Below are 16,602 nucleotides of genomic sequence, written 5' to 3' on the forward strand. Positions count from 1 at the left end.
ATTAATGTTCTCGTAATTGTGTGACAGCTGTAAAACGTAAATAAGTAATATAAGAAAACAAGGTGCGGCGCCCGAAGATTGAAGTAACTTACTAAAAACCTCGAGTATCCAATGAAAAAGCGTCAAAATTATAAAGGCCGAGTTATGCTTTTTAAAAGGCTCAATTTTTTTCATGAATGCAAACGTCTTTCCTTTCCCTATCTACCCACTAACTTATAAAGCTTGCCACCATCCTTTACCTAATTCAAACCTTCCTTTTACAATAACACCTTCTAAACCCTAATTTCTAATTAGGTTCATTATTGTTACCCGAAATATTCAGTTACGTTAATTATTGTTTACGTATGCATATAGCTATTATGGGACGTTTATATATTTTGTTGGTTTTAGACTCTGTTAAAGGAGTCTGGCTGGAATCCAATTGGAGGTAGTCGAGGTGGACAGTCTTGCACGTGAAAACTATTATTAGTGCAACACTTGTTGCATGTCACGATCACACTTTTCTTGACAGCGAACTTTTGCGATTGTGTGGCACTCACTCTCAACACTGAGTGAGTCAAGCCAATTTGAATTTGTGTCGACTATGACCAAACAACATATGCTCATTCTTCCGGTCCCATTTTGAGAAGAATGCTTTAGAAAACACGAGCAGAGAGAGGTTTTTGAAAGAGAGTTTGAAATAAGGTTGAAAGAAGGCTTGAAAGTAGTACCATAGCTTGGGCTGTACCCGAAATTTTAAGGGATCTTTTACTCTAGCTTGGGCTATACTGTAGCCCGATTGCCATAAAATATGCACTCTTGACCAGACGTTTGAACGCTAATGTTAATCCGTTTCATGTTGAACTAAAAAATTAATTAGAGAACAAAATTGTTTTTTTTAACCATTAAATAATTTTTAATAGACATATTTAGAAAATATTTAAACAATGCTAATTGACACATAAAATTCAATCTACAATAAACTAAATCTAATTTAATTTTTAGAAAATCAGAAAATAGCTTTTATGACTTTAATGGGTTGGGCTGACCCAACATGCAACCGAAGTCCAGGCCCATAAATCTATGTATTGGGCTGAGATTCGGGTTTGGGCTAAGATTCGGGTTTGGGCCAATGCCGGTTCAATGATAAACTGACACGTTGTACGCTTTTCCACTGTGCAGGCACTTGAACCCTTTTCCCTCTCGGTCACCGTCGGGATCTCTCTCTCTCTCTCTCTCTCTCTCTCTCTCTCTCTCCCCCCTCTTCTCCCGCGCTGAAATCACTCCGACAACGAAATTTCTCAGCGGTGATTAACGGTCGGGGGTTTGTATTGCGAGATATCTGTTCCTGTGCTTAATTCGGCGTTTGGTACATTCCTCTGAAACTTTTGGTTGTATTTCTCTCTTACGGCTCTTCTTTTATTGTCGAAATCGGCTTTATAGGGTTGCATCTTTGCCTGTTCCTAATTGGTTGGGGTTTTGAGTTCGGTGGGGTGTGGTTAGAGGAGTAAACTAGGTTTGTGGTGTTCTTGTGGATTTATGAGGAGAATCTTGGTCTCTGTTTGGGGCTTTGAGCGTAGGATGATTCTTGAAGGATGAACGATGCCGGTACTGCGTAGCGGAGTGCGCAGGGGCCGGGCAAAGCAGAAGATAGACGTGTTGAGTCCGATCGAGCCGCAAGGGGAGGCCATTGCGACGAGAACAAGGAGGAGGAAGGCAGCAGCGGCAGTAAAAGTGGTGCCTAATAATAACGAGAAACCGTTGCAAGAAGGAAACGATCAGCTGCCGCCACCGGTCAATGATAAGGTAGCTGCTGTGGTAGCGACTTCAGAAGAGAATCGGGTGTCGAAGGAAGCTTTTGGTGTCAGAGGTGGAGACGAGTTTGGAATTGCTGAAATAGGAGACGCTGCTGGTGGAGCCAAGAAGGAAGAAGCAGGGGAGAAGAAAATGGATGATCACGACAGTGGAGCTGGAAGCAATGATAAAGCTCACGCTGTTGAAGAGGAGGGAAGCACAGCACCACTTCCTGAAAAGGTTAGTTTTTAGACAGCTGCAAAAATGAGTTCAAATTTTAGACAGCTGCAAGAATCCATACATCTGTTGTTGCATAGTACGCTGAATTTGTTGAGTGAATGAATGGAGGACTATATATGAGAATAGACTTAGTTATATTTCATATCATGTTTGGAAATTTCCCTACTTCACAATAGATTTACTTGATCCATCTTAGTTTCACACCCAGTTTTTTAATGGCTCATCTCATGACCATATCCTTATTGACTGACAATGTTGGATTATCATAACTTTGAGCTCCCTTGAGTTTTCTTGACATGGGTATTCTGCATAACTTTACATTTTAGTCATTATCATTCTTCATTTTAGTTTATGGCCAAAGTCAGAGTTTATGGTATGTTTTTTTTAGAAAGGGCTTTTAGAAGTAGCTTCATTTATTGTTACCCATTAATATTTTTCCCTAAAAAACCTTACAGATTCAGGTGGGTGGCTCCCCACTCTACAGGATAGATAGAAAGCTAGGTAAAGGTGGATTTGGGCAGGTTTATGTTGGACGGCGTGCCTCCACTGTTAATACAAATGAGAGAACCGGCCCGGGTGCTGTGGAGGTAAGCATCAGGATAATTTTGATTCACACATCAATTCCCACCATGTGTTACATTGGACAAAGTTTCTGATGATAGGTGGCTTTGAAATTCGAGCATAGAAGTAGCAAGGGATGTAATTATGGACCACCTTATGAGTGGCAAGTTTATAAGTGAGTGGTTGTATAAACTCTCTCCATTGATTTTGTTTTATTACTTTTTGTTGTGATTCTTATACTGTATCTATCCCACAGCACTCTTGGTGGTAGTCATGGTGTACCACGGGTGCACTACAAGGGCAGACAAGGTGACTACTATATTATGGTATGTTCTTATCTGGTTACATCTTACATTGTTTTGAAGGCCATATTTTAGGTCGTTACATGCCACTTTAATGTTTTAGGTTATGGATATGCTGGGGCCGAGCTTGTGGGATGTTTGGAATAATAACGCTCATACGTGAGTAAAAACGAAACTTTGCTCAACTTCCATTTGAACGTGGTTTTAGTTTTTTTTTTTTTTTCTTCTTATTTCAGAATGTCTGTTGAAATGGTTGCATGCATTGCAATTGAAGCAATATCCATATTGGAAAAAATGCACTCTCGCGGGTAAGGGTCGTGTTGGGAGCCATTTAGATCTGATTTCTATTATTAGTATACCTAATTTAAAATTGTATTGCTTCATTAGGTATATTCATGGTGATGTCAAACCCGAAAATTTTCTGCTTGGTCCTTCAGGGACCCCGGATGAGAAAAAGTTGTTTTTGGTCGATCTTGGTCTAGGTATACTACCATGACTTGCACCTTTCTTCATTTAATATTCATTTGCATGTTGCATTACTCTTTGTTTTTATCGTTGTCAGCAACTAGATGGCGCGATGGTTCTGGCCAGCATGTTGAATATGATCAGAGACCTGATGTATTCAGGTTCACCTTTATCCTGTTTTATTCTATAAACCTCTTTCTTTTCCATCCTCTCAAGCTTTTGTATTCCTGATTCTGTCTGTTGTTGATGGTCGTGGTTCATTTGTGTTCTTCTTCGACAGAGGAACAGTGCGCTATGCTAGTGTACATGCTCATTTAGGAAGAACTGGTAGCCGGAGAGATGATCTAGAATCTCTTGCCTACACCCTAGTTTTCCTTCTTCGTGGTCGTCTACCATGGCAAGGATATCAGGTTGACCTTTTCTTAAGTTGAATAGTCTCTTTTGTCCTGTATATAATTTCCTTTACCATGTTGATGATGCTTTTCTTTGGAAAAGAAATTATATAATACCTAACCGTGAAGCTGGTTACAGGGAGAGAACAAAGGATTCCTTGTTTGCAAGAAGAAGATGGCTACTTCTCCAGAGACTTTATGTTGCTTTTGTCCACAGCCCTTCAAACAGTTTGTTGAATATGTGGTGAACTTGAAGTTTGATGAAGAACCTAATTATGCAAAATATATTTCACTTTTTGATGGAATCATTGGCCCAAATCCTGAAATCAGGCCAATAAATACAGATGGTGCTCAAAAGGTATGATGCTCAGATAGAAATTTGTGCCCCCCCGCCCCAATTAGTTAAGTTCGAGGTTTGACATCTTATTGCTGAACTTCCATCTTCTGAAGCTCATTTGTCAAGTGGGGCATAAGCGAGGCAGATTGACTTTGGAGGAGGAAGACGATGAACAACCAAAGAAGAAGGTTCGTATGGGCATGCCTGCAACCCAATGGATCAGTGTTTATAATGCTCGGCGGCCAATGAAGCAAAGGTATTCATGCATGTTTATAATGATGCTAATCTCATAGCTCGTATAAAAGTCAAGGTAAAATCGATCTAGCTATTTGAAATAACGAATGATTTTGTTGTTTAGGTATCACTATAATGTAGCTGATGTAAGGCTTGCGCAGCATATTGAGAAAGGGAATGAGGATGGCTTGTTTATAAGTAGTGTGGCTTCATGTCAAAATTTATGGGCCTTAATCATGGATGCTGGCACTGGGTTTTCATCACAAGTTTATGAACTTTCACCCCATTTTCTTCACAAGGTTGCTTTTATTTTTTGCCCCAGATGGCGTCAATAACCTTTATTGGGTTTGAAGTTAGTTATTGATGACTTGGTTTTGAACTGAAGGAATGGATCATGGAGCAATGGGAAAAGAACTATTACATCACAGCAGTAGCTGGAGTCGTTAATGGGAGCTCATTGGTTGTAATGTCTAAGGGTCGGTTGGAATATTTTACCCCATCTTATATAAGAATGATGCCATTTTCCTTTTATCAATTGAATCTCTATTTAATGATTCCAGGCACACAGTACTTGCAACAGTCGTACAAAGTCAGTGATTCTTTTCCTTTCAAATGGATTAACAAAAAGTGGAGAGAGGGATTCTATGTAACGGCAATGGCCACCTCGGGAAGTCGGTGGGGCGTTGTTATGTCCCGTGGTGCAGGATTTTCTGATCAGGTTATTTTTCACATCATGAAAGGATAATATCATCTAACCTGGTTATACAAAATTACAATGTGCAAAACTGACCTGACCGATGTTCTTAATCTTCAGGTGGTCGAGTTGGATTTCTTATACCCTAGTGAAGGTATTCATCGCCGATGGGACTGTGGGTATCGAATCACTGCAACTGCAGCAACCAGTGACCAAGCAGCCCTCGTTCTCAGCGTACCAAGGCGAAAGCCTGCTGACGAAACACAAGAGACACTTAGAACATCAGCATTCCCAAGTACCCATGTCAAGGTATTGAACTCAGATTCAGTAAATGATGGTGATGATTCTGTTCCCTTTATTAAATTGTCTAAATCTATCATTTCCTACTGCAGGAGAAATGGGCAAAGAACCTTTATATTGCGTCGGTATGTTATGGAAGAACAGTTTCGTGAACTTCTATTATCTGTTCTAACAAAAAGAGAGAACAAAGAAAAAAGAAAAATGACACACGCAGAGACCTTGGTATTCAGGGGGCTATCCAAGCTTAGAGAACTGCTTTTGGTGACCTAGTCGAATTAAATGTAATTAAGTCAATACCAACTGTTAGAATATTTGTGAATTATTGCCATTTATAGAAATATTTGCCCCATTGTCCATGATAACCTAAGCCTTGCAATTTGTTCAAATCTTTTCTCCCTCTCTGTACACGCACTCACACTAGAAGACAAGTGAGAAAAAGGAAAGAAGTACCTCTATGAAGTTTGATCCCCAGCATTTCAATTTGAGGGTCTATGTTGAAAAATTGAACCACTTTTCGAGTGCCCCCTTTCCTAAACGAGAACATGTATCCTTCTGTGCGCAGACAGGTTGCATAATATTTACTAACAGAGTGAAGTATTTTCGGTTCAGTTTGTAGCTCTGACAGTACCCAATTTTTTACGGTAAATCCCAAGCAACAGCTTGTAAATGTACCTTCTCAGGAATGAAGATTCGGGATTCCATTTACATTGAAGTTGGTCTGAATTGTACTCTGAAGGCCTGCAGCACAATCTCCACAAATTTACTTTTTCCTAAGCAAATAAGGAAGTAGAGCGCATGATCATGTCTTTCCTGTATAAATAAGCCATAAAACTAAGTAAGATGACATGATTTGAAACATTTCTCGCACCAATGACTTCTTTCTCCCTTTATATGATGATCTTGTTAATTTTTTATAATAATAAAATAATGAGCAATTACCGTTCGGCATGAAGCTTTCCTGGTAACCAGACAATTATAGTACTTATATTCTTTCCCGTGGTTGGTTGGGTTATAGAATCTGGATTTAGGTTTCGCCTTCTGGCATTTTTTGCACTTTTTTTTTTCTTTTCTGTTTGGTTCCTCTCTCCAGTTCTCGTTGGTTTCTTTTTTCTTTTTCTTTTCCTCCCTCTTAGGGAGATTGTGATGACATGAAGTTTGTTCCAATGCAATAGAATACAGAGCACGGCAGATTATGAGGCTTTTCTCTTCATCTAAATATCTGCGAACTTTTTTCTGATGGTTTTATAGTAATAAGCCACAAAGAGTAGAAAACAATCAAGTATTTTATGTTATTTACAACTCTCTAAAGAAGTATATGAATTGTGTGGGAAACCTTACTAGTTCTCCATGGCAATTAACTCGGTAACTGAGGAGCGAAGCAACGTCACACCTAAGAAATCAAAGGAACATTAGTAAGATTCCTCAATTCAATAGCAAAAATCACGAGTCTTGACCAAAGAAGATCAGGCAGAACAGAGCTTGCTGAAAGCAGACTGATGTGCTTACTCAAGTATCAATGACTTTTCTGTAAACCATCGAGTTGAAACTAGAAGAGACAAGCATTTCATAAAATCTTCTCATCAGATAATGATATATGATAGATCCATAATCTATGCCATTGCCATATACCATACATCAACAAAAGTAATAGATACATCTCAATGATAATACTAACTGTAAATAGAGAAAGATAACTAAACATAGACATTACGGGTTAGTTGAAGCAGGGAATAATGCTAGAGGTTTTATGGTTTCGACATGTATAGGCATGAACCATCAACTTTACATTGGCATCAGGGTAAGAAAATTGAGTATAAAAGCTCTATGTTAGACGATAAAAATCAAAATCTAATTATTATCACATGTACCAAAGTTACCATGTAAATATCATTGCAGCCAACTTTCAACCACTTTTTCAACTTTGTTTCTAACTCTGTGGAGCTAAGTAACCTATATCCCGAGTTTTGCAAAGCTTTCTTACAGGATCTGAACTGAATGTCAGTCTTATCAAGGGTGTAACATCCTGAATGGCTGCAAATAATAGATGTCTGAGAAGTTAGCATTGTTTATACGGAGATTTGTCTTCCACTAGCTTTTCCAAGTGTGAAATGAAAATAAACTCAAGGTACTTGCACAGTGCTAGGATTATGGGTAGCTAAACTTGAGGCACTACATCTGACTAGGGAGCGATTATCGTCTATAATATGTCAATAATCTATGGAGATTGTGCTTGTATGAATGTGAACATATGATTCCATCATGGATCAAGCTCATGTAATGTAACAGCATTGTATTTTCTACTCTGAATTTTTCTCACCATGCATGGTCTATTGACGAAAAGGCTTTGAATGCTAATCTTGAAAGATCAGTTGCATTGCCTGCATTAAATTTTCAAGTAACGATTTCAAGTTTGCCAACAGGTGTAAAAACTGAAACTTACTGTTGAACTGCAAATTATAGTATATTAGCCAAAGATCAAATCATGCAAGGAGACACTGCAGTTTTCAAATCACAGTGCATGTTATGACTAGAACACAGACTTCCTGGTTCAGCCTCGATGTCACCATTCTGTGAAGGTTTGAACACAGGATCGTGGCATCAAAACGACACAAGTTGAAACTGCCAGGACCAGGTTTTCTCAATGAGAAACCCGAGGTTCATTGTTGAACGTCAATACTACTATAAGCAGCAGAATGCAGAGACTCTAGATGTGCTTGGTATGCAATGCAAGAAGCACTAACCATAATCACAGGCTATAGCAATCCCTGCTCGTCTGCTAAGCTTAAACTAACATGCTTCAGAACTGCGAGTTTCAAGTTTCATTGCCTATGGATCTTTCCACTTAAAATCTCTTGATAAAAGACTTGATAATATAAGTACAAATAAATTACCAATCATCGTGCACACAGCAACTTTAATAATTCTAGGCTCGAATGAGTTACCAATCAACGTGCAGCCCCTCCCTCTACCAGCCTCGTGTCGTGCAAGATAATAAAACAAAACCATCGTAGAGCCAAAAGATATAAAACTATGCATACACCAATAACCGGAGCACATTGGCAATCCAAAGGAGCACTTCAGATAGAATTTCTACAACTCATCGGCAATGATGCGGAATTTACCTTTGAATTCAGGTGGTTCAGATGACGGTGCGTCAGTTAAAAAAGTAGTATCCGAATAATTAAGTACAAGTTTCGGAGGCGGAGTCGGAGGCGAAGGTGATGGCAAATGTAGAGGTGGAAGTGGAGGCCGCGCTTTTTTACAACTACTTCGCAATTAATTTTTCTGATTCTCGAACCAGTCATGCACCTAAGCAGATAAGAATTACCAAATATCAACAGACACAATGGATAAGAAAAAAATCGAAGACCTGTACCGCAGTGACGGGAGATTTTGTAGCGCGCCACGGGGAGCAACTGCAGAAAAAGCAAGCATGAAAGGAAAGACACGATGATGGATTGCACAAATACTCGTTTGAAGAAGCGATCAAAGCTTTACAAAAATTGCACACTACAACCTGAAATGAAGTACGAAATCTTGGAAAAACACTTGACCAAGTGTTCGATCTTCAGAGTTCTTTAAGATATTATCCATCTCCACAGTCTGTACAATTAGCGGCACAATAAATGGAAATACAAAATCGAAATCGGCAATTTCAAATCAGAAAATCCAGTAAGGAAGTTCTGCGCATAACTCGAACAGGAAAACTAGACTCGGAAGCATCGATTGAAAGACATAAACTCAAGCATATCATAAGAACTTGCCTCAGCTAGTGTGAATTAGAATGGAGAATCATCCAAATCCCTTGACGAATTCCGATACTCCATCGGCAAATACAGAAGAAATTATGCAGAGCGTAGAGAGAAGTGATTAGAAGTAAGAAGTCTACTTCTTGGATTGGGACATATTACTCGGACTTTCCTCCTTACGAGCTACACAATCACAAATTTAAAAAATATGATAAATTACATTTTTAACCTCTCTTCAATTTTAATTCGAATTTTATTTTTATAATTTTAAATTTCAATGTCATTTTTTTAGTACAAAATTTCCTTTTGTTAAAGTTTTTTTTTTTTTTTTTTAGTTTAATACAAATAAAATAGTTTTTTTTTTTAAAATATAATCTCAAATAGCAAAAATTTCCACAAAAATATATAAAATTATAAATTTAATTTATAAATTTTGAGAACAAAATAATTATTTTAAGTGAATTTTTATTTATTATAATTTTCTAATTTTCTAATGGCTTATTACAGGTATATATATATATATATATATATATATATATATATATATATTCTTTTTTTTATTAGAATCTATTCTTTTTTTTTTAAATCTAAAATTTGACGTTTTAAGAGTCCAAAAAAAATATTGATTCTCGTTTATAATGGTCAAAAAAACGATAAATTCGTTACAATCACGAACATAAGCATTCAACTTTATCAATCGCTTCTAAATTTACTAAAAATATTGTAAATTACTCAAATCATCGTAAATCTTATAATGGTCGTGACAATCTATATTAGACTATCACATTTATATAAAATTCGAAAACTACAATAAAAACTTTTCAAATCTTAATAAGTAATTATTTTTTTTAGTGCGATTGTAAGCGTCACATATTGGATGCATGGATTGCTCGCATTTTTCTGCAACCCATAAGAAACGCTTCCCGCCCTCCCTCCCTCCCTCCCTCGTCTCGCTTCCATAAGACTCTCTCATTGGTTTCTCCCGGTTAATCTCGCACCCACTTGTTTTTCCCCCCAAAAGATTCTCATTCCTCCACGAGCTTTTCGCCATGGCTTCGTTGAATCGATGCATTTTTCTGGTATGAACACATTCTACTCATTCCCCACCAAACTATTCTTTGGAATGATTTCTTTCTAATCCACTGGTTTCTTCCATTTCTTTGCTAATCTTGTGGATTTTGTTTGAACAGAATAAGACGCACATTTCCAGTTCTTGTAGTCCTTTATCTCTGAAACGGCACTCGGAATCGTTGAAGCTTTCTTCTGTGATATCAGAAAGAAACGACAGGGTTTTGATGGAGAGCTCATTGAAGGATTCGGTTCTTGAGTTGGACCCCGTTTCCGCCGTTAACGATGGGGTTCTTGACTTCTACGGCGAGGTCATGGCCATGGAGGATCAGGGGGTCACTCCCTGGACCGTCTCTGTTGCTAGGTGAGGGAAAATCATATTCAATTCTTGAATCTTCATTACTTTCTTCAATCATGATCATAATTGTTTATATATTCTCTAGTGGATATAATTTGCTGCGAAACCCACATCACAATAAGGGTTTAGCCTTCACGGATAAAGAAAGAGATACTCACTACTTGCGTGGTCTTTTGCCTCCTACTGTCATTTCTCAAGATCTTCAGGTTATCTATGTGATCTCCAATCATTTTTCTGAGTCCAATTTTGGGTCGCCGTGCTTTTTGGTATACAAATATTAGTAATTATTTGCCTCTCAAATCTCAGGTGAAAAAGTTGTTGTACAGGATACGGCAGTATCAAGTTCCTCTGCAGAAATACATGGCCATGATGGATCTTCAGGTAGCAATGACCCCTTTTTCACGATAGCCTTAGATATTTGGAAATTAATGAGAGTATTTGAGAAATAGATTTAGATGAAATAGTAAGTTTTTACTTGCAAATTTGATCATTAGAAATCATGACTCTATGTAATGATATGATATTGTTCACTTTGAGCATAAGCTTTCATGATTTTATTTTTGATTTTCTCAAAAGCTTTCATGATTTTATTTTTTATTTTCTCAAAAGGTTTCATACCAACGGAGATGTATTCCTTATTTATAAACTCATGATCATTCCCTAAATTAGTCGATGTGGGACTCTTCTCTTAACAATTCTTAAGAACGACGATCAATTATTTGAGTTGATCAATTATGTTTACTTTGTTCAGGAAAGCAATGAAAAGTTGTTCTATAAGCTTCTGATTGAGCATGTTGAGGAGTTGCTTCCGGTGGTTTATACTCCAACTGTAGGAGAAGCATGCCAGAAATATGGAAGCATCTTCAGGCGGCCACAGGGTCTTTATATTAGTTTGAGGGAGAAGTATGGTTAAGCGTAGCCTTTCACTGTTCTTATGTTAGTCACTGTTACACTTAGACTAAGAAGTTTGTGTGCAGAGGGAAGATCTTAGAGGTTTTGCGAAACTGGCCTGAGATGGGTATTCAAGTCATTGTTGTTACTGATGGTGAACGGATCCTTGGATTGGGTGATCTTGGCTGCCAGGTATAGCTGTGGATTCTGATTACTGTTGCCTTTTTGCTATTTATGTTCTTAAATTTGATGGAATACTTCAGGGCATGGGGATTCCAGTTGGAAAGCTTTCCCTCTATAGTGCTCTTGGCGGTGTTCGTCCTTCTGCAGTGAGTATTTTCTATCTTATTCCTTTGTCCGTGGAACTATGTATGTAACAACCTAAACCCACCGCTCGCTGATATTGTCTTCTTTGGACTTCACCTATCGGGCTTCCCCTCAAGATTTTAAAATACGTCTACTAGGGAGAGGGTTCCACACCTTTATAAGGAATGGTTCGTTTCCCTCTCTCTAATTGATGTGGGATCTCATAATCCACCCCTTTGGAAGCCCAGCATCCTCATTGTTCCCCACTCCAACCGATGTGAGATCTCACAGTCCACCCCTTTTGGGGGCCAGCATCCTCGTTGTTTCCCTCTCCAACCGACGTGGGATCTCATAATCCACCTCTTTGGAGGCCAGCGTCCTCGATGTTCCCCTCTCCAACCGATGTAGGATCTCACATCCACCTCCTTTGAGGGTCCAGTGTCCTCGCTGGCACACTGCCCCGTGTCTTTAATTCTATCACAAAAGCTCAGGATTCAGAAAGCTGTATAGATGAATGCGCAAGACATGTTTTGACTTTCTTACTGGGAATAATAAAATTGTTATCTTATCACAAAGTTATATTGTTTCAGTGCTTGCCTGTGACGATCGACGTTGGGACGAACAATGACAAGCTGTTGAATGATGAGTTCTACATTGGGCTCAGGCAAAAGAGGGCTACTGGTCAGGTTTGTAGTATTTGGTTAACCAGCCTACGGTTTGTGATAATAGTGAAGTTTTCACCTTTGTTTTTCTTGCTTTAGGAATACAAGGAGCTTGTCCACGAATTCATGGCTGCAGTCAAACAGAATTATGGAGAGAAAATTCTCATTCAGGTACAGTTGTAGTGAGACAACAATATAAACCAAGTCTTCTTCTACTTGGACTTTTGGTTCTCTGCCTCTGATATTGGCTTACCATATTGCCAGTTTGAAGATTTCGCTAACCACAATGCCTTCGATCTGTTAGAAAAATATGGCAAGACTCACCTTGTTTTTAACGATGATATTCAGGTTATTATTAAGTGATTCCCAGTGTATTAGTTTACGTTTCAGAACTGGCATTCTAATGTATAAACTATTACTCAACAGGGGACAGCATCCGTGGTCCTTGCAGGGCTTATTGCAGCTCTGAAGCTAGTTGGTGGAACATTGGCTGACCATAAATTCCTATTTCTTGGCGCTGGAGAGGTTGTGTATCTAAAGCCGTATCGAACTCTCTTAATAGTAAAGGATTTCGATTGACTTCCCGTGTTTGTTGCTTGTAGGCTGGCACAGGGATTGCAGAACTCATTGCATTAGAGATGTTCAAAAAGGTAATGGCCATATATAATGGTGAATTCTTGTGAGATCCCACATTGGTTGAAAAAGGGAACAAAACATTCCTTATAAGGGTGTGAAACCTGTCTCTACATACGCATTTTATAAACCTTGAGGATAAGTCCGGAAGGGAAAATCTAAAGAGGACAATATCTGCTAGTAGTGGGTTTGGACTGCTACAAATGATATCAGAATCAGACACCAAATGGTGTGCCAGCGAGGATGTTGTCCTCCAAGGGGAGTGAATTGTGATATTCTACATCGGTTGGAGAGGGGAATAAAACATTTCTTATAAGGGTGTGGAAACCTTTCCTTAGTAGACGCGTTTAGAACTGTGAGGCTAATGATGATACGTAACGGGCCAAAGTGGACAATATTTGCTAGTAGTGGACTTGGAATGTTACCAAAAATTTGTTGTCGGAACCACTAAAGGTTATCACATGAACAAAACTAACTCGAATTCATTTTGTAGATGAATACCCCTTTGGAAGATGCTCGCAAGAAAATCTGGCTTGTCGATTCGAAGGTAGTTCAAAAGAAAATGAAAGGAAGTTCCTCCTTTTGCTAGTGCTAATCTTCTTGTTTCCAGGGTCTCATTGTTAGTTCTCGCAAGGAATCACTCCAACACTTCAAGAAACCTTGGGCACACGAGCACGAACCAATTCAAGATCTTGTTGATGCTGTGAAGGTCTCTTTCTTACCATCTCCATTCAAATTTTTGCATAAACCAATGAAAGTTCCCATTTCTTTTCAGGATATCAAACCAACAGTGTTGATTGGGACATCAGGCGTGGGAAGGACATTCACTAAGGACGTCGTGGAGGCGATGGCTGCCATTAACAAGGTGTTTTATTTGCAAAACCAACCAGATTCATAAGAGAAAGTATATGTCATAACTTTGTTGTGGGTTGCAGAAACCAATTATTCTTGCTCTTTCAAACCCCACTTCTCAGTCTGAATGCACTGCTGAAGAGGCGTATACATGGACTGAGGTACTACATACACACAATTCTACGTCCTAGTTGTCGCCTTGTCGATGGTAACTTCATTTTATATGGTTCCTTTTCCTCTTGCAGGGCCGTGCCATTTTTGCTAGCGGCAGTCCATTTGACCCTGTTGAATACAACGGAAATGTTTTTGTACCTGGACAGGTCTTTATATATTCATTTGACCCTTTCATGGTGATGTTCTGAGGTCTCACGTTATTACTGCTTTCCTTTGTTATTCAGGCAAATAATGCTTATATTTTTCCTGGCTTTGGTCTTGGATTGATCATGTCCGGTACCATCCGTGTTCGTGATGACATGCTCCTAGCCGCCTGTAAGTGCAAAAGTGACTTGATGAGCTCATGAATTTGAATTTGACAGTGTAACACCCTAGATATGGTCTTTTTTGGGTTTTTGGGTTTTCTCTCTTGAGTTTTCCTTCAAGATTTTTAAAACGTGTTTGTTAGGAAAAGGTTTCCAGACCCTTAAAAAAAATTTTTTGTTGGCACATGTTCCTTTCTCCAATCGATGTGGAACCCCTCAATCTACCCAGCATCCTTGTTGGCATACTGTCTCATGTCCACTCCCCCTTCGGGGCTTTGCCTCCTTACTAGCACATTGCCGGGTGTATGGCTATGATATCATTTGTAAGGGCCCAAGCCCATCGCTAGCAGATATTATCCTCTTTGGGCTTCTCCTCAACGTTTTTGAGAATTGTCTGCTAGGGAGAGGTTTCCACACCCTCATAAAGAATGTTTCGTTCTCCTCCCCAACCGATATGGGATCTCACATGAACACAATTCAAAATGATCAATAGACTTAACTTACCAATTGTGATACCATCCATACAAAGTGGTAACCTGTTCTGATATCGCGTAACCTCTGGTCTCTTCCAAAGATGATTCTCAATCTGTTCTTTAAGTTCATTGTTTTGTTGGAACAGCGGAAGCTCTTGCTGCACAGGTTACACAAGAGAACTTGGACAAGGGACTCATATTCCCTCCATTTACCAACATCAGAAAGATTTCAGCAAATATTGCAGCAAAAGTAGCTGCAAAGGCTTATGAACTTGGTTTGGCCGGTCGCCTTCCTCAACCAAAGGACTTGGTGAAGCATGCCGAGAGCTGTATGTACACTCCTTCTTACCCAAACTATCGGTGAAGCTGCCAAGGTTTCCCCAGTTTTGCCTCCCTTTTTTTGTCAATCATTTGTGTTCTTCCCACCACCTTCTGTCAGTCCTGTAAGTTTTGATGGGATGAGAAGCATTATACATATAGTCCTGTAAAACTTCATACATCTTACCCAATAAAGGCCTTTAATTCTTTCACTATTTCATTCGTCAAAATAAATGAAAACAATAAACGGATACACACATACACTGTGTTAGTGTTTATAATCAAGGGTCAAATACGATACCTAGATGTAATGTAAATACCCTCAACCATACAAGATATTAGCCTATAATCAAAGATTAAATATGTTAGATAAACTGTATTTTAAAACTAAATATCTTCAATAATTATGCTCTTGGAGATTTCCGAATAGGTCAACCTTTCAAACTGCTGTTGAATTTATGGGCAGGCAAGAGACAACCTGGCGAACTAAAACATCTTAGTAGCCATAGGAAAAGAAAGCAATAGTAGCCATAGGAAAAGAAAGCAAAAGCGATTCCCATAGTAGCGGGAGTGAAATGGGAGCCGCCTAAACCGTGAAAATTGGGTTGTGGGAGAGCAATTCAAATGTTGTGCTGCCAGGGGAAGCAGTATGTTAATATTTAAATTTTATTTTTAGTTCATACTTATTTCATTTTATTTATTTATTTATGTATTTTTAATTTTAGTATTTAAATTTCAAAATACCTCAACCCACGTTAATAAAATATTTCCAAATTACAAAATTTATGATTAAATTTGAAATATATAAAATAAATATTTTGCTAATTTATAGATTAAATTAAAATATCTTTCCAAATTACAAAATTTATGTAGCCGAGCAAATTAAAATTGAAATATATAGATTAAAATAATTATAAATTTCTGGTTTTAAATTAAAAATAAGATGCATGCAATTAATCACGCAAATTTAGGTTCACACGAAGATTGACAATCAGTTCAAATAAATTTGACCGTTTTGTCCCTAAGTTTTTTTTATTAATAAAAATCATTGAAAATATGTGTAATGGAAGTGGAAGAAACTTCTGGGAATAAGAGAGAATAGAAACGACGGTCAAGCGTTGACCAGCAATAGACTGCGTACGCACCCTAGCTTCTTGCAAATTACACCACCAGATTTTTTATTTTTATTATTAATTAATTAAAAAAGGTATTTATTTATTCCTTGTTCGTGGAAAATATAAAAAAGGCGGGGTTGGTTTCGTGGCAACCAATTGGAAACTCATGAGTTCATGTCCCGCTTTTCACGTGTCCGTACCAGTTTACCTGTCCTACACGATAATATTCTTTTTTCACCCTCCTGCCTACTCTTATCCTTTTTTTAATAATAATAATAATAATATTCTTTTTAGAATATATAATTAGAAAAAATAAAACAAAAAACATCATCTATTTCTTATATGCATTCCATTTGATTGAAAAAAATCTTTTTAACAATTTAAAATTTTTAATTTATTG

The 16,602-nt window shown here is 38.1% G+C and overlaps 3 protein-coding genes across 4 annotated transcripts; 2 read left to right on the forward strand and 1 right to left on the reverse strand.

Annotated features, from left to right (window-relative positions):
* The first annotated feature begins 1,148 nt into the window (after positions 1 to 1,148).
* Positions 1,149 to 5,660, forward strand: LOC111455941 (casein kinase 1-like protein HD16). The gene is made up of 16 exons (XM_023097604.1): positions 1,149 to 2,013; positions 2,469 to 2,600; positions 2,676 to 2,749; positions 2,831 to 2,900; positions 2,980 to 3,035; positions 3,113 to 3,184; positions 3,264 to 3,358; positions 3,439 to 3,502; positions 3,622 to 3,751; positions 3,873 to 4,091; positions 4,184 to 4,326; positions 4,429 to 4,603; positions 4,690 to 4,780; positions 4,865 to 5,022; positions 5,119 to 5,307; positions 5,391 to 5,660. The coding sequence occupies exons 1-16, from the start codon at positions 1,582 to 1,584 to the stop codon at positions 5,448 to 5,450; spliced, it is 2,160 nt and encodes a 719-aa protein (XP_022953372.1). The 5' UTR covers positions 1,149 to 1,581; the 3' UTR covers positions 5,451 to 5,660.
* Positions 5,661 to 5,691: 31 nt separating this feature from the next.
* Positions 5,692 to 8,574, reverse strand: LOC111456335 (the record flags this gene model as incomplete). Its single annotated transcript, XM_023098160.1, has 5 exons — positions 5,692 to 6,108; positions 6,238 to 6,531; positions 6,637 to 6,688; positions 7,616 to 7,676; positions 8,421 to 8,574. Coding segments are annotated over 5 exons (669 nt in total), but the record flags the coding sequence as incomplete, so codon positions are not given.
* A 1,342-nt stretch (positions 8,575 to 9,916) lies between these two features.
* Positions 9,917 to 15,302, forward strand: LOC111455943 (NADP-dependent malic enzyme-like). 2 transcript variants are annotated; one of them, XM_023097607.1, is made up of 19 exons: positions 9,917 to 10,126; positions 10,238 to 10,479; positions 10,559 to 10,679; positions 10,780 to 10,854; positions 11,225 to 11,376; positions 11,451 to 11,556; positions 11,628 to 11,693; positions 12,261 to 12,356; positions 12,432 to 12,503; positions 12,597 to 12,680; positions 12,759 to 12,857; positions 12,935 to 12,982; positions 13,459 to 13,512; positions 13,576 to 13,674; positions 13,741 to 13,830; positions 13,901 to 13,978; positions 14,063 to 14,137; positions 14,216 to 14,306; positions 14,916 to 15,302. In XM_023097607.1, exons 1-19 carry the CDS (start codon positions 10,097 to 10,099, stop codon positions 15,131 to 15,133), a joined length of 1,896 nt encoding a protein of 631 aa, XP_022953375.1. In that variant the 5' UTR covers positions 9,917 to 10,096; the 3' UTR covers positions 15,134 to 15,302. The 2 variants fall into 2 exon arrangements, with proteins under 2 accessions (XP_022953375.1, XP_022953374.1); XM_023097606.1 differs by having other exon boundaries at positions 13,576 to 13,830.
* The last annotated feature ends 1,300 nt before the right edge of the window (positions 15,303 to 16,602 follow it).

This window comes from Cucurbita moschata, unplaced genomic scaffold, assembly GCF_002738365.1.
Source record: "Cucurbita moschata cultivar Rifu unplaced genomic scaffold, Cmos_1.0 Cmo_Scf00018, whole genome shotgun sequence".
In the NCBI taxonomy this organism is placed as follows: domain Eukaryota; kingdom Viridiplantae; phylum Streptophyta; class Magnoliopsida; order Cucurbitales; family Cucurbitaceae; genus Cucurbita; species Cucurbita moschata.